This window comes from Poecilia latipinna, unplaced genomic scaffold (assembly GCF_001443285.1).
Source record: "Poecilia latipinna isolate Pla-1442-1.1 unplaced genomic scaffold, P_latipinna-1.0 Scaffold553, whole genome shotgun sequence".
Taxonomy (NCBI): Eukaryota; Metazoa; Chordata; class Actinopteri; order Cyprinodontiformes; family Poeciliidae; genus Poecilia; species Poecilia latipinna.
In genome coordinates, this window is record NW_015113169.1 from 91,032 (window position 1) to 112,816 (window position 21,785).

The 21,785-nt window shown below is 38.5% G+C and overlaps 2 protein-coding genes across 2 annotated transcripts in view; both read left to right on the forward strand.

Moving 5' to 3' along the window:
- The window catches only part of plekhh1 (pleckstrin homology domain containing, family H (with MyTH4 domain) member 1), a 37,435-nt gene extending 30,289 nt beyond the window's left edge, over window positions 1-7,146 (forward strand). Inside the window, exons 23-30 of the mRNA XM_015041473.1 lie at window positions 172-327; window positions 640-737; window positions 1,215-1,356; window positions 2,107-2,249; window positions 2,394-2,523; window positions 2,686-2,769; window positions 3,369-3,515; window positions 5,093-7,146. Coding sequence (XP_014896959.1) covers window positions 172-327; window positions 640-737; window positions 1,215-1,356; window positions 2,107-2,249; window positions 2,394-2,523; window positions 2,686-2,769; window positions 3,369-3,515; window positions 5,093-5,245 — 1,053 coding nt within the window. The 3' untranslated portion in view covers window positions 5,246-7,146. The remainder of the gene's footprint in view (window positions 1-171; window positions 328-639; window positions 738-1,214; window positions 1,357-2,106; window positions 2,250-2,393; window positions 2,524-2,685; window positions 2,770-3,368; window positions 3,516-5,092) is intronic.
- A 1,410-nt stretch (window positions 7,147-8,556) lies between these two features.
- The window catches only part of slc25a21 (solute carrier family 25 member 21), a 123,056-nt gene continuing 109,827 nt past the window's right edge, over window positions 8,557-21,785 (forward strand). The window contains exons 1-2 of the mRNA XM_015041476.1: window positions 8,557-9,298; window positions 9,391-9,503. Coding sequence (XP_014896962.1) covers window positions 9,434-9,503 — 70 coding nt within the window. The 5' untranslated portion in view covers window positions 8,557-9,298; window positions 9,391-9,433. The remainder of the gene's footprint in view (window positions 9,299-9,390; window positions 9,504-21,785) is intronic.

Genomic DNA, 21,785 nt, shown 5'->3' on the forward strand with positions numbered 1-21,785 from the left:
TAAAAAATTTTTGGAAAAAAAATTTAAAAAAAAAAAAAAAAAAAAACCTTGAAAAGCAATATATTCCCCCTTCCCTTACTGACTGCACGATGATCAGGGCTGTCACTCACTTCTGGAGTAAAACTGAAAGAAGACGATCTTGTATGACGTGAGCTCTGATCGTTTGCCCAGGTCGTCGGGTTTGACGGCTCGACTACGGTGGACGAGTTCCTCAGCACGCTGAACCAGCGGATCGGCATGAGGAAGCCTCAGCTGACGGGGTTCGCCCTTTTCACCGACGATCCGTCCGGCAAAGACCTGGAGCACTGCCTGCAGCCGTCAGCAAAGGTAGGACTTCTAGTTGTTGGTGGGTGTCAAATGTTTGGTCTGATTTACTTAGGACTTGGAGGAAGTGGATTTCGGATACACAGGCTGCGTATAATTTGGAGTAACAACATTGAGAAAACTGCCACAATGCAATAAATGTTGGTCAGTATTTTTTTTTACATGCAATAACTAAAAAAAATTAATATGTTAAACATGTCACAAATCTATAGTTATTCTGACGGAGCTGCTACTGCCACCTGCTGGCTGAAATTAACTTAGGAAAAATGAAAGTCTGACAGTTGTGACAGCCGGCTGTTTTTCCCTTTTCTCCAGATCTGTGATGTCATTTCCAAGTGGGAGCAGGCTCTGAAAGAGCTGCATCCTGGGAAAAATGAAGGGACGCGGATTGTTCGGCTAACCTACAAAAACAGGTCAACTTTTTATTTATATATATATATATATATATATGTATTTGGGGATTTTTAGCAGGAAGACCGTCGTTCTAAACTCTCTGGGCTCAGAAGTTTAAACTGCCCGTTCTGTCCACATGTACACTTTTCTTCAAATTCAATCATTTCATCACTACAGAGCGCTCTGTAAAAAAAAAAAGCCTCCCAACCAGGAAACTCCCCTTTTCACGTAGAGTTTTACAGCCAACTGAAGAGCTTTTCCCTTTGAAAACAAGACGTCTCTGTCTGCACGTTGCCACAGCAACACAGGCTTCACTTTGTCACGCAGATGAAAGGTCGCATCTTCAGTGCGAGTATTTTTCTTAGAAGGTGCACATGCCCGGACAAGGCCACGGAATGCCTTTTAAAGAGCTTGAGGATGAAATTTGGCAGATTGATGTGAGGAGTCGTTTGAGGAAAAACACGTTTCATCATAACGTTTCCATCCTGCGTGCCCAGGCTGCGTTTCAGATCTCAGGTCAAAGGAGAGACGGAGCGAGAGCGCCTCCTGCTGGTCTACCAGGTGAACGACGAAGTTCAGCAAGGCCTCTTCCCTGTGAACAAAGAGCTGGCTCTGGAGGTGGCCGCGCTCATTGCACAGGTCTGGAAAAACGATAATTCAATTGTCAGAGTCGAGATTATTGATAACCCTCCGACTGTTTCATTCTTGTCTTGTTACAATTACGAGCTTCAGTCTGTTAAGTTGGGATTTTGTGACAAAAAGGAGTGAAAGGGGAAAACATGCATAGTTTGCAGATTTTAATTTGTGAAAATGTTTAAAAACTGTGGCGTGCTTTTAATCTCAGTTTTCCTTTGGCGATCACAGCCGCAAGTCTTTTGAGTTTGAGTGTTTTCAGCTGATTCTGAATTAGATTAAGGTCTAAACTTTGACTGGGCCATTCAAGCGAGTGAATTTACTGTAATCTAAACCGCTCCTTTGTAGCTCTGGCTTCTTTCTTCGAGTCGATGTCCTGCTGTCTTGCTCCCTCTTCCAGCTTTTCTCCTACATTTTTCAATTTCTTCCGCTCCATTTGTCTCCTTATCAACTCCCTGTTCCTGCTGTGTCGTTAATTTCCCTTTGGGATTTGAGTAAACCTGATCCTGACCTTGAATGTTCAGTCACTGGCACTATCAGCATTTAAAACTTCTATTTTTCATGCTTTTTTTTTTTTTTTAAGAAATACCAGCACTACTTTTGGTCCTCATGATATAATAGGTTGTATTAGAACAACCTACCATTGCCAAGAAAATATTCTATCTTATAACCAGCAGCTTGACAACATTTGAGTCATTTTGGAAGGATATTTTCAACTTCTTTATGTTGAAAATATCAAAATGACTTTCCCCTCAGGTTGAGCACGGTGATTTCGAGCGGTCTGGCGTTTCCTCTCCTGCCGGCTCTCCTCAGTCCAAATCTCAGCTGATTCTCCTGCAGGCCTTGGAGCGCTTCTATCCCAAACGCTACAAACAGGAATGCACCACGGAGCAGCTAAGGTGAACCAAGCATCGCTCTCCTTAAAGAAATTATGTCGGTGCACAATGAGCCTTTCTGGAAATCTCTTCTCTAGTTTGTGGCTCAATGAAACGGAGGCAGATCCGACTCATTAGGGGGTCTCTGTTGCTTTTCTTCCCCTTCAGAGATCTTACCGAGCATCTGGCCTCCAAGTGGTCGATGCTTCGTGGGTGCAGCGCGGCCGAATGTGTGAGGATATATTTGACCGTAGCGCGGAAATGGCCTCTGTTTGGCGCCAAGCTCTTCAGTGCAAAGGTATAAGTTTTAATTTTTTGGGAGAGACATTCTATTGGCTTGTATTTTTTTTTTTTATTTTTTTTATTTTTTTGTGGAATGGAAAATAAATGGATGTTACCACGGATGCGATCTTTGATTCTGAGATGTTCAGGAGGATGACAAGTCTTCCTCTGTCCGCAGCCTGTTCCTCCTTCTCCGGTTGACCAGAGCCAGGTGTGGCTGGCAGTCAGCGAGGACGGACTCTGTGTCCTAGACGGCACGATGGTGAGCTCGACGCTCGGGGAAAAAAACCCGAAACGACACAAACACAGTTTATCCTCTTAAGAAAGTCTCTCCAAGGTCACATGTCAGGCTGTTTCACTCCGAAGCTCGGAAACTGAAGTTGGTTGGTAAATTTATGCCGCACAGCTGGCTCCGCTACAGCCGCAGAGCTGGTCTTGACCCTGGAGACATGGCCGCGGTGTGTTGAGAAGCAGAAATCCAAAGGAAAATAAACTGGCCTGCTTTAGATTTGATGTTCTTCATCCCGACAGATGGCAGTTCCCAACATGTAAGCAGTGTTGGCGCAGGCTCTAATTTTCCGCGGCCCGCGTCGATCCGTTTCCGTCCTCGGTTTGGCTCGCAGCGTGGCCCGTCAGCTCAGGAGAGCGGAGAAAAAAACGTAGTGAAAACCGTGTCAGTCTCTGGTTTTCTCAGTTTGGGCCACAGAAAAGCAAAAGTCGAAGGAGCGTCCCAAACAAACTACAGGCTCTGCTTCGTGTGAAACCAGAACATGCTCTTGGTTTCTGTTTTGCTGATTTTTTATTTTTTTTCCCCCACTCACTATGTGTGTTTGTTTTGTTTTTTTTTTCTATGTATTTCAGCACACCTTGTTCACGTACCCCTACCATTCGGTGATAACCTTTGGTGGGTGTCGTGATGATTTCATGGTGGTCACCAGCCAGCAGAGGGAGTCTGGCGTTGGAAAGAAGAATTTAGAAAAGCTGGTGTTTGCAATGACCAAACCAAAGGTAAGTCTGCTGTGTGTATCAGAGTAGATTTAGTTTGACATTTTATGTATTCATGTATTGCATCTCTGGAGAGCCTCAAATACGTCCTACAAAGCCTCATCATTTATGCTAAGGCCACAAACAGTCTTCATTCACTTCTGCTGAGAAAGTGAAGAGGCTAGCATGGCGACATGTGCCCCTCAAGATCACTGAATATTGTCTTTCAGGCCTGCAAGAACAAAATGACTTCAGAGTCTCTGAGCCACAAATTTTGTTCCTGCTCTGAGAAAGAGAACAAATTTCACTCTTAACATATATACATGCTAGCTCCCTTCCACTCCTTTTGATATGACTCTTTGATTATCTTGATGATAGCATGGTTAATTATGTGTGAACAAAATCTTTTTTTTCTCCCTCTGCATTTTGCTTCTGGTAAGGATCCTGACTTAGAGAGGACTTTGCAGAAATTGCAGGCTAACGCTCTCTTTCCTCCTCTCTGTTTTGATATGACTCTTTGATTAAACCCATGTTTTCTTTGCAGTTTTAGCAAAGCAAGTGTAGACAAAACGCTTTTTTTTTTTTTTTTTTTTACAGAGGGTTGTTTTTGCACTTTATAACCCAACGACTCTGCTTTTTAACATTAGAATTCACGTTACAGCATTGCGCTGTGTTTTTGTTCAGGCAGATCATGAGAATCAAAAAGGACAAACGCTGGGATTGAAACGCATGAAGGATAAAACCCAGTTCTACCATATTAAATAGGATTTTATGTAAATGGTGCATTTACACAATTTATTCTGCATTTTCTGCACTGACTCAAGCTTGGCGCAGAATCTAAACTTTTTTTTCTCTTCACATTGCAAACCTGCCATCGTGGATTATGGGTTGATCATTTCAACCCTGCATTTGAAAAGTGGCGTGAACTAATTTTCACCCCTGTGACATAATAATGAAGGACTGCGCCAAGTTCTCACTGTACTTTTTAAAGATATATTGAGTCGTCTTTTACACGCACATATGATGTTATTCAGTTCATGTTCATTGATGAGCCATGTCAAGTTCTTGCTGTTCTTTTCTCTGTTTTTTTTTTTTTTTTTTTACATATCGGTTCTTTTTTGCATGCAAGTAAGGACTTTATTCAGTTCTTGAATAAAAGAGTGCGTAATGTTTAGAAGGCAGGAGATTATGCTGAGGTGGCTAAAAAAGGTCATTTAAGGAGGTGACAAAATGTGAAAGTATGGGTTTGTAGAATAGATCTTTTAAGGCAAGAACTTTTTTTTAAAACAGGCAAAGGTTTATGGAAGAAAAACAGGCTTCACACTACTCCTTTTTGTTAATGAAGAGACCAGATTTCCTTCTGTTTTTGTGCATGAAAGTCTGTGGAGCTTGAAGACGGGGGTCATGTTACCCCTCCAGGCGAGGCTAATGGGGGTAACTTCATTCTTGATGGAAGATCATTTGGGTTTCTCAAGTTTTTATGGTCTCGGAGCAAACGTGACATGCCACCTTCCCCGGACTCGAATGAAATGCGTTCATGTCGTGATGTTAAAGCAATTAGGTCCGCTGTGATCTGTCTCGCCCTTTTCTCCCCGCCTCAGATACTGGAGCTGACTCTTCTCATGGCCAGCTACATCAACCACTGGAACCCCGCCGTCCCGTCGGCTTCCCACCAGCCGCTCGGCCACTGCGACGTGGACAGCCGGCACTTCCCGGCCATGGACTACACCACCAAGGGCCCGACCCTGCTGTGAGCAGCAGCAGAGAGGCTTCATGGCCGCAGTTGCTGTTGGAAGAGGCCGGGCATGCACCGCATCCTGAGTTTTTATCCTTACAGAACAGAGTTTTTGCTGTTTCTTTTTTTAAAATCGAGACTGAAGATACACAATTCTTCTGTTTTGACTTGTTTTATTTATTTAGAAAATTGGAGGTACTATCGGTCACAAACAGCTCAGTTTTCTGTCTGCATCAGAAGTCATTCGCCATGGATGCGACAGACAGCTTTTCATTTTATTTAGGATACTGCTTGAACATATAGGCCAAGAGGCATGTGGTGATATAGTTATTAATGTTGTATTACTGCCCCTTGAAATTTTCCACATTTTCTCATGTGACAGTTATTAACTATGATGTATTTTATTGGGATTTTATGAGCTACACAAAGTAATGTATTGTCCTGTAAGCTGTTGGCCTGAACCACACTGGTGTGTATGGCTGCCAGAATAATGTCTAATACAAGCAACTGAATCACAACAAATTTAACCAAAAATACCTCAGTTTGGTATTTAAATCATTTGATGTAACTCGTGTAATATTTCTAAAACTCATTTTTTTTTTTTCCTATTGGTTATCGAGCAGAAGGATTTTTATTTTAGTATGGATCACTTAACGTGTTTTCTCAATTTACCGTTTAATCTAATTAGTTTTGTTTAGTGTAAAAAGTTTACTTCCTCTTGCTGATAGTTCTGGCAAACCGAAACATTTAAAAATATTTTAACAATTATTTCTACCCTGTGATAAAATTACATATTTGGTCAAATGTCAAAAGACTTGAAATGAAAGGTCCAGGAGTTGGACTAGATTCTGGACTTGAGGCTTCACTCAAGACACGAGACAAAATAATGACTTAATCCAAGACTGGATTCCACAAAAACTGTAACGTGACCTCTGACGGCTTATTGTGGGGTGTCAGATTACCAATCAGTGCAAATCACACTTTTTAGATGCTTATTTTGAAAATATTTTTTAAAGCCACGTATTAATTGACTTGCATTATTATGCACCACTTTGCATATCACCTACAATCCCAACAAAATACATGGGAAGGTTACGGCTGCAGGATGACAGAATCTGGAAAAGTTAAAGGGGACATGAATACTTTTACAAGGAACTGTAATTATTTGTCTCAAATACATTATAATTGTCACATATTTGTACTCGGAGTATAGGAAGGTCATTGTAGATAAAGATAGTCGGTAGATAACGGTAATCAATACGACTGCCAAATCAAACAAAATAAGTGAAAACTGCCTTTTTAATAGATTTATAGATTTTTTTTAACTCTTAAGAGACTTGGGTTAAATTGATTTTTCTTTTGTTGTTCTTTGAGGTTATATAAGCTTCTCGATATAGCCAGATGTAGGCCTTGCAGAATTAGATGGGCTGATAAGGAAAGGTTCACAAGGGAACATAGTGAAACGTGGAACAGAGTAGTGAGCCATCTACGATGCATACGGAGCAAAACACGAGACGTTGTGACGTTTTCCTGTGCCGCAGTGACCAACGCTAAGACCACTCACTGTTTTACTGACAGTTTGAACAAAGAGCTATCAAACATTTGAAAGACTTGAACTACTTTGGATTAACCACTGTTTCACTTGTGTTTTTTTTTTTATATTACTAATTTATTTGCTCTGTAACAATTTGGGACTTGTGAAAGGTTTTCCATAATTGCAATGTTTTCATTAGAAGACCTAGGTTTGCTCGGGTAATTTAATTACAACGTATGTTTCCTTTGATTGATTTTTTTTATTTTTTATGGTTGTTTATGTTGCCTGTGCACATGTGGGGTAATAAACTAAATGGTACAACAACCTTTAAGCGTTGAACAAATATTTCATGCGTGTTGTTCGAAAATAAACTTGCCACGAATTGAGCTTGGTTGCTTTTTGTCGGTCGCCTTCACTAAATATTCCTCTGTGGTGCCAGTCACATGTGGCACATGTTTTAATAAAATAAAATATGTTTATCTTTTTCTGCAGTAAAAAAAATTTGCTGAAAAATGTAAAGAAAGAAACAGTTTTATCTCCTGTTAAGAAATCACTTTAATTTAAGTAACCGGTCATTTCATCTAACAATCTGTTAAGAATGAATTATTTTTGAAAGATTGTTAGTTTTTCAGTGCTGGTCGACACCAAAATTGTTTTCTGTTTTTATTTGGCCCCTCATACCTATTGTTAAGCACAGCAGATGATCTGTGATGCTGTGGATCTAAGGCAGCATTGACTATTTGAAATGCCACAACTTTAAATAAAAAAATCACGATTTACAAAAATTGTCCTCTAAACACTGATTGATCCGAAACATCGGTCCAAGTGAGAAATTTCTGGCTTTGCGTGCAGCTGAGACGAAACACTTAACCTAGTTGTCAACACTGATACTTTAAATTTGAAAATATCGTTTAGCAATATATTTAAAAAGCTGTTGCAATATGTTCTTACTTCAATTATTCCTGAATAATTTTTCAGATATTAAACAATTAAAACCCATAAACTTGTGTTTTATCACAAAAGAATTTAGTAAAAGTGTCTGTTTTCTATGCAAAACAAAAACAAACCAAACAAAAAAGCCATTTTCCTTGCCTTAGCAGTTAACACAAAAACTCAGGAAATTTCATGCAGCAATAATTCTTGAGAGAAAAAAAAAAACAAGTTTTATAAACAAATTTTTCTCATTCTTTCAATCCATTAACCGAATAATCACCCTGTGTGCTGTTCGGCTTTTTCTTGTCCAAGAAGGTCAACGTAGTAATGGCGTTTTCTTGCCAAATTTAAGCTGTAAATGCCAGATTTTTATAGCTTGTCTGAAACTCTTGTTGTTCCTGAGTTGCTCGCTTATAAAGGGGAAAACTCATTATAAGGCTCACTGCTGAATTATTGTGAGCATTCATCTCTCACCAACAAAGAAGAAAAAAATCCTCTGTTCTTTGGGCCTGAAATGCAGCCTAGACCACTTGCTTTACAAGCGTTTAAATCATTTTTTTTTATTTAATAGCAAAGATGCAGAGTAACAGATGGGCTTTTTCATTTTTTTTTTTTTACAGTAAACCCTTATTCCATTTTTACTGGCTCCGTTATTTGTGCTGTATAAGTAATGAGAAAGGTTGGTATTTAAAACCTATTAGGCAAAATAAATAAATAAATAAATAAAAATCCTGTGCTTCTAACAGAGAACCACATATTTTGGGTGGGGGAAAAACAAACAGTAAACCAGCTTATTCTTTCATATGCTTCTTTTTTATTATGCAATTTTATAGATATCCACTTCTCATATTGTCTTATTTTAACCAAAAATAAAAAATAAACATAACAATAAACAATCTAGGTTCCTTACTGTTTGTGCTAAGTGTACAAAAGCAAGCAAAAACTACACTGGTAGAGGTAAGATTAGCTAACCTGCAATTTTCCACCCCTGATACTTTAATCAAACTTTTAACACCTGAACATGCTAACTTATCTTAAATAACTGTTTGAATCTAGATATTTGTTGATAATTTCACACTACAATCAAAATAGGCAACCTGTTAACGGCAACAAATATTTGGAACCTGATGGTCAATTTTTTGTTATTAAGGGTCTCACACCAGGGCTACCTTACAAAGAAGTAAATCAGCAGAATGTTTGCATATTAAATTGTATAATTAGGTATAGCTCACGTGTACCGGGGTTTCAAATTACAAGCTAACAACAAAGGCATTTCAAGATATTACTTGCAATACAATAAACACTTCTAACCGTAATTTAACGTCATTAAAATAAATTGAGTTCCTTGTGTGTTTTAAACTTTTATAGTACAGACTGTAAAATGGACTTTGTGACATGAACATGTATACAAAACAGCGCTTTAAAAAGGACATAAGAGGGCATATTTGAGGCATATAGGCAGGAACTGTTTCCATGTTAGCTTAGCGGAGTTAGCCGGTGGCACGCGGAGAGATCTCACCGTTGCAGTCTAGCGCGTGCTGAGGAGCATAAACTTTGAGCAGCTAGACACGCATTGAATAACATCGTAGCAACTGGAGACGGCAGGTTTGTAACACTAAAGCACAACTACAGCTCAACTGCTTTATTTCGGACGGGTTAAATGCACGGTTCTTAACAGCTTTCCTCCACGTTCCCAGAGTTGAGACCTCACTGACGAGCAAAAGGAAAAAAAAAAAAAAAATGACAACCAACAAGCCAAGGAGCTTACTCCGCGAAGCCTCCCATCAGATTATAGCCGGTGGATCCGCTGGTGAGTTAATTGTCCACAGCCATTAATTTTTGACGCCTTTGTTACGATTACGCAATAGTTCTAGCCGCTATGTTTGAAGCGGTAGGGGCAGCTCCTCTTGAGTTATTTCCTTTAAAAAAATAATTGCAGAACTGGCGCGTGTTTATTGTCGTACTCTCGCAGCTGAAACGCATACACGGATTCAACAAGAGATGTTTAGGTCACACTAACAAAGAGTTAGTGTTTCTCACCAAGATAGTTCCCACCCATTTTACGTACACTCACTTTACGCCGTTTGCGCAATTTTACGCATGCGTAGCCGTGTTCCCCTTTCGACTGAAGGCAACATAATTTGTACTTCGTGCGATGCAGACGCTATAGGAACGTACTTGACCTGGACAGGGTTCAAAATGAACCAGTAAGCATATTGTTAATAACCTAAATTTTCATGCCGTTTTGAGAAACGAGATGTATAAAGTTATCTGCCGTTTGAATGAGTTAAATTCAGAGGTACGAGCTTTGACTTTGAATAGTTATGGTGACAAGGTAGACGTCAAGTTTCAGTAAACTATGGAAGTGTAATTTTCTAACGGTCTCCCTAAGGGTTAACGTAGCGAAAAATGCAAAAAGTTTTTGTTTTTTTTTAAAGGTCGTTACTAGCTAAACTAGAAAGAAACTATTAATGGTAATGTGTGCATACAACGTTTTGCAAGTCGGGTACAAGCAACAAAGATAACGGAATTGGCATAAATTTAATACTACCTATGTAGACATAATGCCCCAAATTTATATAAGTGGTAGAAATGTTGCATGTAGGTATTTCGATTCCTACATGTACATAAGGGGTGGAATGCTGTATCTTGCAATCATTTGAATGTGACTGAGCCTAATTTTTATTGGGATAGACGGTGATGGGATTTGGATCCATATTCCATTGCAAATAACCAGCTATATTAAATATTTGAACAGCACTTTAACGTGGTAAGCTGAAAAATTAGGTGTAGTTACAAAGTGCAGACACTAAGGGGAGACACTTGTAGAGTTCAAAATGAAGGGAAAGAGGAAAGTAGAGGAAGCAACAGAGAAAGAAAGTATTGAAAACTGTAGAATTAAAGATCCATATTTGAATTCAGTTATACTAAGCATGACAGTAGATTTGCAAATCACTACACAATATAGTGTTAAGATTATCAAAAATATTAAATAAATGTGTGTTCATAAATTACAAAATAAAATTCTAAGTCAAATTTGATATATCTAGCATTTTTGAACAACTGAAGTTAACACAGCTATGTGATTGTGCTATAAAATGGCACTATTTACCTGGAAAGCACATAATCCTGGCCTCTGATTCTTTTTTTCCTCCTTTAATTTGCATTTGCATTATTGCCACTAATACAATAATTTAATGTACAGAAAATTAAATTGTACTAAAAAAATAAATTAAAAAAAAAACCCGTCAGGATGTTTTAGTTGGACATTTCTTGTTGCTGTTGAGGTTTAGTTTGACTTCATGACTGCGGTTAGGTTTCTCCGCACCACTGAGTTGCGTTATGTATTAATTCCTATCCTTGCATGAAGCTACTTTTCTCGGATGCCTAAGCAGTGAATTTGTCTTCATGTCGATGCGTACCTGATCATTTTTAAACATTAAGCAGAACTTCAGCTTGCTACTCGTGCGTTATGCATTTTAAAATAATTGCAAGTTATTTTAAAATGCACCATGCATGCATAATGTTGGCATTTCAACTTGGGTTGTTTTGTTGTGCATATAAAAATGTCCATTGTTCTTAACCAGGAAGTTTGAAGGTGTGAATGTTTGTGTATTTGCTAACCTTTGTCAATTTAAACTTCAGACAGTTTGTCACTTTTAGAAGTGACTTATGGTGAACTTGGCATATTTACACATTGACAGGAAGCATTTGCTCAGTTAAAGTAAAACAGGAATGACCGAAAGCTAAACATTAGCTCGTGAGACGGCAGTTAAAATGTTTGTACAGCTTTCCTCAGCCTCCAGATGGCAAGAGATAATGTCACACAAATGTCAGTAAACCGATTTGGTGAAACTGCCTGTTCTTATTTTTAGTTGATTTCAAGAACTATAAATGCTAACATCATGTTTTTATTAGAACTGGTTGAAAATATAAGTGTCCTAACAATAAGATTGAAAAATCAAAAGTGATTTTCTTGAAACCAGTCCAAAGTTACAGTGCAGCAACATTATTCAGATTATGAAACACTGGCATCTGTGCAAAACTCTGCAAAATAACTTGTAGTACATCTCATCTGCTCCTTTACAAGACAGGGTGTAACTATCTTTTTGTGCATTTTTTTATATCTGAAAATGTGCACTGAAGGTTGACTGTTGCATACTGGTCTATGGCCAAGACCTATATTTGAAATTTAGGGCAGTCCATGACCAATATTTTTAAATGTATTCTGTGTTTAATTTGGAAAGTTATGCAGGAATTTTGTGCTGAAATGAGCTGGCTGACGCAGCAGAAGCAGCTCTCTAATATGGCAATTGAGACATTTAAATACACATTTTAAAAGTTAATGAAAGCCAAGCACCTAGAAAGATCATGCTTCTTTTTCAGGGTTTGTTTTCAACGACATATTGCGATGTTTTCTGTTGCTACTGTGTTCTTACCCAGCCTTTATCTAACATTGACAAATACTGCGCCAAGAGAAGATGCCACTGCTGAGGGCGTGCACAGATGAGATAAACGACGCCCACTGCTGAGTGCAAATATGTCAAAAACGTGTGAGAAATTCACTCATGATCCTTCCCTCTTATTAAAACTCTCTGCATGCGTTGCATTCATAATGTTCAGCTCGGATTACCGCCACTTTTTCTTCACCTTTGTTGAAAACACTCAATAGAAGAGTCAACACTCCTTTAAAGGAAAAACTATTTACTTTTGTTGAAGAGTTTTACATTTTCTCAAACTTTATTCAGAGCATCTGTGATAGTAGCAAGGGCTAAATGAGCTTTAATTTTACGTTGCTAACAGTTTAAACACTGGAGATTGTTGGATGGCTTATGTGTGGAGCATTTCCTGATTTGGAAAAATATATATATATACTTTACCTCTGACCAGGGCCCATAAGCTCAAATAAACAGATAACGATTTGAGCCCTTTGTTGATTGGTCCATGCAGATGAATACTCCACAAAGTCGGTTACATTAATGTTTGCCTTTTTTCCGCCATGGCTGTGGATTTTTGTTTGCAAGAATTATTAAAAGTGTAGAGGACAAGTGTGGATGCTTGACAAAGCTCTTTAATCTTCTACGCATTTTTCATGTTTCACACCTTGACGAATTTTAATAACGACTGCTCAAAAAGCTTGACAACATTGTGATATTTACATTTGTCCATCATTGCTAATGAGTCATGTTGTTTGTTGGCAAACCTTGCCTCTGTTAATTTGTGCTCTTAAGAGTCCGTTGTGAGATCCCACGCGATGATTGGGGGGTTGGGGGTAAAAAAGCCGGATATGTCATCCGATCTGGCACCAGGAACAAGTGCAGATTGTTTCTATACCATGTTAGTTTTTCCAGCTGAACAAGCTGACTTCTGTTGACTATACAGGATCACAAAACTATTTCCTTATTTTTTTTAGGCTAACTGATGTTTCAGAGCATTTCGGTAAGTTGAGTAGCATGGCATTTGCTCTTCTGTTAAGTGGACGTAAATCATATTCAAGACAGTTTGCCTGTTGGGGCTCCCTCAGTTTGTTGACTATTTCACTAGAAAGTTTTAACTTTTAGAGTATATTTTGGGTCAAATGCAGTTGCTGAACTTTATTTACTACACTTCTGTAAGCTTATGAACAGCACTGTGTTCGACAGTATAGAGATTAAGAACCGAGAATCCGTCCCAGAGTCACCTTTCTAACGTTGTTCAAGTAAACAATGAAAGAATTATGCTTCGTTATGAAACGTTAGATGCATTATGTGGCTTATTTGATGTTGCTTGTTACATAGCCTATAGTCCAGCTCTGTTATCACCTCACAGGTCTCCTGGGCGTGCTAATGGCTGACTTGAGCTCCTATCCTGAGGCTGAGGGGCTCTCATCTGTCTTCACTAAGACTGATGGGGGCACGCAGGGGACAGAAGTTTTATGTGAGGAAAATGGGCTTAGTGTTTCTCCACACCTTCACCTCCCCACCAGACCGTTTTTTTTTCTGCCTTCGGTTTGGTGTTAACAAGAATGGAGAGATATAATTTATATGCTCCTTTGTCTCTGGGCTTCTTTTAAATGTAGTTCAGGAGCAAATGCTGAATTTGTCTAAAGTCTAAGTTTTCCCCAACTGAGCTCCATATCTGTCAAGATGATAAATGGTAAAAAATGATAATCTTAGTTGACATTTGTTTGAGAAGAGATTATGTCTTAAATTCTGATTATCTTGAACCCAAAAATAATTGCAGATTTTGCGTTTTATTTTATTTTTTTAAAGATAGTCGTGGTTCCAAAAAGGTTTCAGAATTAGATTTATTTCACTTATTAATTTTATTAATTACATCTGAAATGATCTAATTTACTTCAACCTTTTGTGAAGGCTAATTAAAAAGAAATGCATACAATAATAGGGATTTTTATATCTATAAAAAAGTGTATCCAAAGAATGAAACCATTAGAAACGGCTCTAAAATACAACCCTGAGACCCTTCACAACCATGCTGAAACCAAGCAAATAGTTTTTTTTTTATTTTTTTTTTTAATGAATTTAAATAAAAAGTAGTTGGTTTGGATAGATCTTACTTGAAAAGGGAGTTTTGGTGCTGAAACCAAGAATGGACTTTTTTTTTTTTTTGCTGTTTCTTTTTTTCTACTTTTTCCTGGATCTAGGAACTTGTAAAAATAGCTGGTTTGACAACCTTAGAGCTCTGGTAGGGCTGCAAGTGATTAAATGATCTATAAGACACTACGGTGCCAGTCCATGAAGACTCTTTAAAACCTTGCAGGTGATGAAGTAAAGATTGATCCAGCCGACTGTGCAATAAATCTTCCCAAAATAAAAAATAGAAACGTGCTTTCTGATTGTTGGCTTGCTAAAGGAACCAGGAGTTCGGTTTGAACTTTCATTGTGTCCAAAATTGTGGAAGTCCCAAATGCTTTGGGGAATATTTTTTTTTACCTTAACTGAGTAAATTAATCTCCATTCAGGAGATCATCATAAAACTGAGTTTTATGATGACTAAGTTGAACCAGAACTAGCATGAAGGCGCAATTTTATCCGGAAAGAAAGAAGAGTAAATTTTTTTATTTTTATTTTTCTGGTTGATGTTGGTGCAAGCAAAATCCCATGAAAGTAGAAAGAGGCCTCAAATGGGACTCTGGAGTACTTCACAACTAAGGGGGATGGTGGAGGGGAGTACTGAATAATAATTGAATGGTTAAGCTCACGTTGTACAAATATGACTGAATCTGCCAGATTGAACGGTTTAAAGCAAACACTGAGTGAACAACATGGGATAACACTTTTAGAATAAGTGATAAAGTCCTAAAATCATGTAAAGTGTCCCTGTTGTCTTTTTATTTTTAATTCTCCAGTGGAATGAAAAACCAAACAAAACTTTTCCATACGTGTTAACCTCTGCTCTATACATGCTCCTGCCTTACAAATATAAGTACAAATGAGTCGCACAAAAACAAGGCCGCCACTCTAAGGAGGCTTTATTTTGAGCTTTTTCATATTGTTTTGTTTGTCCTTGAGCTTTGTCAGATAGCAGATCCTCAGCTTTGGCATCATCTTTAGCTACTTCAGCCTTCGCAGCTCCTCTAGCAACCTTAACTCCACCATCTGGCTTTTTTCCAGTTCTCCTTTTCCTGAGAGACGTTCATTGGCCCTGGAGATGTTTACAAAAGTTTCAGCAGTAAGATATGGCAACTCTTTTGCTGCAGCGATACCAAAATATCACTATGACCAACAAAATGTGCACTCCTATCAGCACTTTATATTAATACAGCACCAATTGACATTGTGAACATGGCATTTTTGGTTTATATTGTCCTTATATTAACGCTGCATTCAATTTTTCCCAGAAGTCTGACTGTTCTAGTTATATAATCTGAAAATCACTGGGATTTTCCATTTGTTCTGGTACTAACTACAATTAGCAATACATCATTATGACATATTATATCCAGAGACATAGTTATATCATCAACCTTCCCTACATTTCTGTATGTATGCTTGAAACTGTATTGAATACTAAACCTGGGACTCCTTGCCCTCCCAGTCAGAATTCCCCCTTCAAGAAGAGTTTTTTTTTTTTTTTTTTTTGTTCCAGGAAATGCTCTTTTTCTCTTGGAGCAAACCAAAAGACTTAAACAGACTACAATATTGAATAATGGGTCGTCATTATGAATGAGAGGACTGTTTTTGTGTTAAAAACCTGGCTTGAACTTGTGAAGAACATCACTAAGGTTGGAATAAAAATGACCTTTATTGTCCCTCGTGGGCATTTTGATGTCATTCGCATTATGTCCACAAGGGGGTAGTAGATCCATGCTGGATGTGATTTATGGGAAAGGTATGTAAAGTTTTTAAGTTTCTGTCGTTACTTTCAGGTCCAGGGAGATTGATGCTTGACTGCTCTGCAACTTGTCATTGGGGTCTAAACAGAAATAAGAACACAAAAATGGAGGGAACTTGTAAATAAAAAAAATCAAAATGGAAGCTGAAATCTTAAAGAAAATAAACAATGATGAAATAAAGAGTGCAGTAACTATATAAATATCTAATCTATCTAGTTACATGAGATTTGCTGTAATGTTTTTTTTTTTCCAAGTCCTTTGTTATTTCCTCGCTGGAAGCTTTTTTTTTTTTTTTTTTTTTAAACTATGAGTAAATCGATCCGTCTCCAGCAAATGGACTGTGACGACATGAGACAGATGTGATTGCCGCAGCTCTCCCTCCAGACTGTCAGAGCCTCGCTCCGGCTGCACCGCAACCCTTTTCATTTAATTGGTTTTAAACGGGGGGGGGGCTGAAATCAGTCGAGGAAGAACAAATAAAGCCCATTACCCTAAATGAAAGAGGGGAAGAAAAGAGGAGAGAGAGGAGGAAAATAAAATAAATAAATAAAGTTGGAGAAAATGTGCGTGCGCGCGTTGTGCCAGTTCGCGCGCGTGCTCGCACTTGGCAGCGTTTTTTTTCTATTTTTTTGTTTTCCTCCACAATTCCCGCGTGGCAGCAACCAATCACAGTCGAATTAGGACTAATGTTTATTTCCAGAAACAATTGTACACGTTTCGAGAGTGTGGGGGCTTTGATTGAACTCCTGGCGGACATGTTGTGGACAGATGTTTAGATGACCTCATGTTTGAAGTAATGTTGGTTCTGGACGGGGCTGCTCAGCTCCCTCTGCTTCCCATCTTTTTTGTCTTCAGCCCTCCTGCGCAGATGCTCACATTTTAATGTGTGCTTTGGCTCTCATTGAATGCCACCCATTTAAATTTTTTTTTTTCTGATTCCATCCTTGACAGACAGATGTTCAGGCATGCTGAGACGGTTAAAATGGGCCGTGATGGTGGTGAAGGATGGCTACTTAACCGGGCACATGTGTCCGTTGTTGTAGAGGCGTCTGTCCTGCAACGAGATCAGGATTCATCATCAGCGCAGCTCCGCTGTCATCCTCGTAAAAGCGCAAAAAAGACTTTTCCTCTCGATAGACCCAACAGTTCTTTGGCAATATCTGACTTTCTCCAAATGATTAAGCTGATCGTGCTTTAGTTAAAGTAACCCCTCATTTAAGAGTGGAACAAGAAAAAATAACACGCTAATCAATTTCAAAATAAGCATACGAATTAATTGTCGTTTCCCACTAATTATAAATGTTAATCAAAATGTCAGGAGAAGTTAAATGAACGGGGGGGGAAAAATGTCTTATTGGTTCAAAGAGTGCCGAAGAAGAATGATAACGGTGTTTAATGCTAATAATGAACCGAAGCGCATTTGTAAAACGTGTAACAATTTAAAAATCACGCAGATTAACTAGCTTATTTATTGTCTTTTCATTGCACGGCTATCTACAACTACAACACTGTATAGTTGAAAGTAACCGCTCCGTTTTATTTGTGGGAAATATGGTCATGCTTAGCATAAATGGTTAAAGAAATATCTCCACACACACACACACACACACACACATTACCTCTAAATAAAATAAATACTTTGGATATTATTTCCTTGCCTCTCTTTTTATACAGTATACTTGCAGATAAAAAGCTATATCGAAATATTGATTTCGCATTTCCCTGCATTAAAATACGGCTTAAACAAAAAAGAAATGTTCTTAGTTTTGCTCTTTTTAACTCTCATCAGTTTTAACTGAGGTGGCCTCTCTCATATTTCTACGCTAAATGATAATTTCTATGACGCTACTTATGTTTTTGTCTCTTAAAAGCACAACAAAAAAGAAAAGGCAAAAAAAACGCGCAAGTTTAACTGTTAATTTGAAGATAAGCGTCCTCCAGGTTGTAGAGTAGATCTACAAACCTATATTGAGGACGTAATTAACTTTACGTAAAAAGGAAAAGAAAAACTTTTGATGTATGAGTTTATTCTGAGATCTTGACGTTATCTCAATGATTAATGAGACTGGTTCAGTAAATGGGTTTAGGGGAGCGCCTGACTCACCGCGAGCTGATGTCGCGCGGGCGGCCTGTGTGTGGAGCGCGCCAGGAAGGAGGCCGCACGCGGTTTCAGGACATCAGCACTACGTCGAAAAGATCACACGCACCGCATTACGTCATTTGCCAACAAACAGGAGCGCGCGGACGCATGTACTTCTGTAACAGGCAATTACCCTCAATCGGAATAGATGATGTATGAACTCTGATGGCATTATTACAGTGTAATATGTCATTATTACAACCTGATAATGACCTTTAAAAAAAACGTATAAATAAAAAAAAAAAATGATGAAAAAAAAAAAAATCAACGCAAAAACCAATTGGGACATTTCCCCAAATAAAACACGTATTTTTACTCAAACTTATGGTTATGGTGTAATAGTTTCAACAAACTATTACACCAAGGGTGGTTTTGTTTACCTACAACAAAATGTTGGAATAAAACAAGTTATTGTAGGATGCAGAAAATTTGAAAAAGACACTCACAGGAGACTCAGAATAAATAAAATGTAAAATTGAATGAATGTGCAGAAAAAGTGAATGAATAAAATAAAACTTTTATAATAACAAGCATAGCTTCTTTCCTTTGATCTTAATACACACTCTTCTATTAAATGGCAATACTATGAACAGTTTTCAGTCTTTTAGTTCCTGTAATGAATTGAGCATTTATGTTTTGAATGTGCTAAAGAATATCAAGTTTCAACTAATCACATCAATTAATTTGTTTTGTAGATAAAGTACACCTTAGCTACGTGATAGTTTATTGTAAGCTAGAATTAATAGTTTATTTTAAATGAGGCTTTAGAATAAACATTCACATTGTATATACTACTACTCCTGATAATATGTAATATAGTCATTTTATAAGTATGTGTAACATTTCAGGCAAATAACAGCTGTTTTCATACACCGACAATGAATAATGTAATATTAACTAAACATTGTCATGGTTACAACTAATTCAGAGTTGTAATGCAGTGCTGTCTCTTTATCATGGGCTCCTATTTCACCACATCATTTAGCTGTCCAGGAGCACAAGTTATTATAATGCGATTAGCGTGAAACGGCCTTGGAGGAGGACGGACGTAAACGAAAAGCCGACATCACTCAAAAATTCCAGGGTACCAGAAAACCGAACGCAAACACTGTACAGCACATGGCAACGTCAATAAAAGTGGGAGAGGAAATCAGCTCAACAAGCAATGCTTAATTGAGCACTTACACTAAGTAGGGAAGGAGCAGGGAAAAAAAAAAAGAGACAAAGTATGCAGTTGTGGGAATTGGCTGTGTGTATGCCTACATCCATCTGGAATATGTATTTATGCAAAAAAAAAAAGTGTGTGTGTGTGTGGAGGGGTTGTGTCGTCATGTAATGCAAGAGTCAGGTTTGAGTTCTGTTTGTTTCTGCATGTTGGGCATTTCGGTGACATATATTTGCTGGTAAGGAGGCTATAATTGGATGGGTTTGTGGGTGGAAATCTACATGTAAGCAGTGGTGTATGTGTGAGGTTTTTTGTGTTTTCGTGTATTTGGATTATGTTGTGATGTGTGTGTTTATTTTCGAGTTGTCAGCTTTGGTATTTATGCTCAATTTAAACAAATCTTTAAACAGTCTTTACCTTCAAAGTGGAGACTGAACCGCTTGTCATCATTCCTTTCATGTATGTAACCTTGATGTTCGATCGCCAATATTTAGGTTACTACGCAGAGATTAAAACATATTGGAGAAATAACAAGAATAACACTTTTTGTTTCATCTGGATTTTGCTTCTCAACAGCCACAACATGCTCTCTGTTTATTCTCCAACACTTTGTTCCTTATGAACTTTGACGTGTGTTGAAAACTCTTGAATTGGGCATTTAACCTCCTGCCCTGCAACCCATAGCTACGGTTGGTAGCAGGTCAGACACATGGGGTCATTCTCTTGCAGTAGAGGTTAACACTGAATGAATTTGCTAATCCTGCTTTTTTGTCCCCCCCTCTTTTGATTTGCTATTGTTTCAGAAAATCTTCATAAACGAAAAGGTCAGGGTCAGAGCAAACGTTTCTTCTTTTTTTTTCTCTTAGATCTGAATGTGACAGCAGAGTTCATATCCAATAATTACAAGTCCTTCATGCTCTTGCTGCAAGCACTGATATATAAATAAACATAATAAGTACTGTCAAAAAAACAAAAACAAACCCGGACAGACTGAAACCCCTGAATTACATGCCTGTTTTAGTGTGTGTGTGTGTGTGTGTGTGTGTGTTTGATGTGTTGATTCTCTGGATGAGCTAGAGATTTACAGCACAGGTCTGAGCAGCGAGCGTCTGCTAAAAACTGTCATTCCTTCTCCCCTTTTTAGCCCTGCAGTTGGGAGGCCGGGTTAGCCATTTTTGGGTTAACTCTATCAAGAAGAACAGCACTTTGGGCCAATGCAGTAATTATAATGCAATTTGTTGGGCTCAGGGGCCAATTTATGCCATTTCTAGGGATCAAGTCTATCCTCTGCCTGGTGGCCATGCTGGTAGATGTCTCAGGGCAAAGCTTTAATTAGGGAAGCTCACATTTTGAGACACTTTGTATTATTTCTGACCTCCTGTGGTTGGACGATGACATAATTATGGGAAAGATACTGGCAGAGGATGAGGGGGGAAAGAGGGGAATCTGATGATTTAATGAGAAACAAAGCCGAATGAAAGGTCGTGTGTGTGGAATTTGTTTACCATTATCATTTTGAAATCAAAGTCGTGCAGCGAAATCAAAGCAGACACGTGAAAACGTCACAGTCTGGAAAGAGTTTCTGAAGGGCTGTGGGAGGAATCCACCAGTTCTCCTCAATTTGTTTGAAATAAGAGCGAGTAATGGAGATTTCGAGGACGCTGCCAGCTTGCTGAAAAGAGCAGTGTGTTGGCGTCTTAATGTTCATCTGCTGCGACCCTGAGGACACTGATGTGTGTTTGAAATTTGTCTGGTTTTCATTTTGGATTAAAGGGCAAAGTTTAACATCTGTGCAAATTAGGAGGAATGGAAAAAACTTGCTATTTAATTAGCTGCACAGCTGGTTAATAAGCCTTTTATCCAACTATTTAACAATTTTTAAAGGCAGAGGTATAGAGGGCAGAAGAGAGCCATAATGCCAATTGTCCTTTTTTTACTTCGCCTTTATAGTTTGCGAAGGGAGAAATCTGTATTTATCCCTGTAGTACTTTTAGCATAAAAGCCTGGGAAAGATCATGATCTTTAAGCCAATATCAAGATGGATAAGTTCACTGATTCTTTTCCATGTACTTGCGAGTGAGTTCAGTTAGCCAAGATGTTCTATCCTCAGAATAGGAGATGATCGCATCACATCTGGGTTCAGTTTGTCACAGGTATCCTTGGAAATGTTAATATTTCCAGCAGACGTCTTCATTTAAGCTGAAACTTCTCCAGGCCTTCATTCGACACATGGAGACTTGAAAACCGCTTGCTCTCCGCTGCGGTCCAAATCATGACTCAGGAGTGACACAAAATAATTTTTTTGCAGTCCGCGTGAGTTTTAAAGACAAGAGTTCCCGCTGAGATGCGTTTGACGACAGAGAGAGGCGACGCCGTTTACGACGTTTGAGGCGAGTCGAGAATAAAAGAGCGACGGTCCGAGAGGTGGGACAATAAAACCTCATCAGCGGTT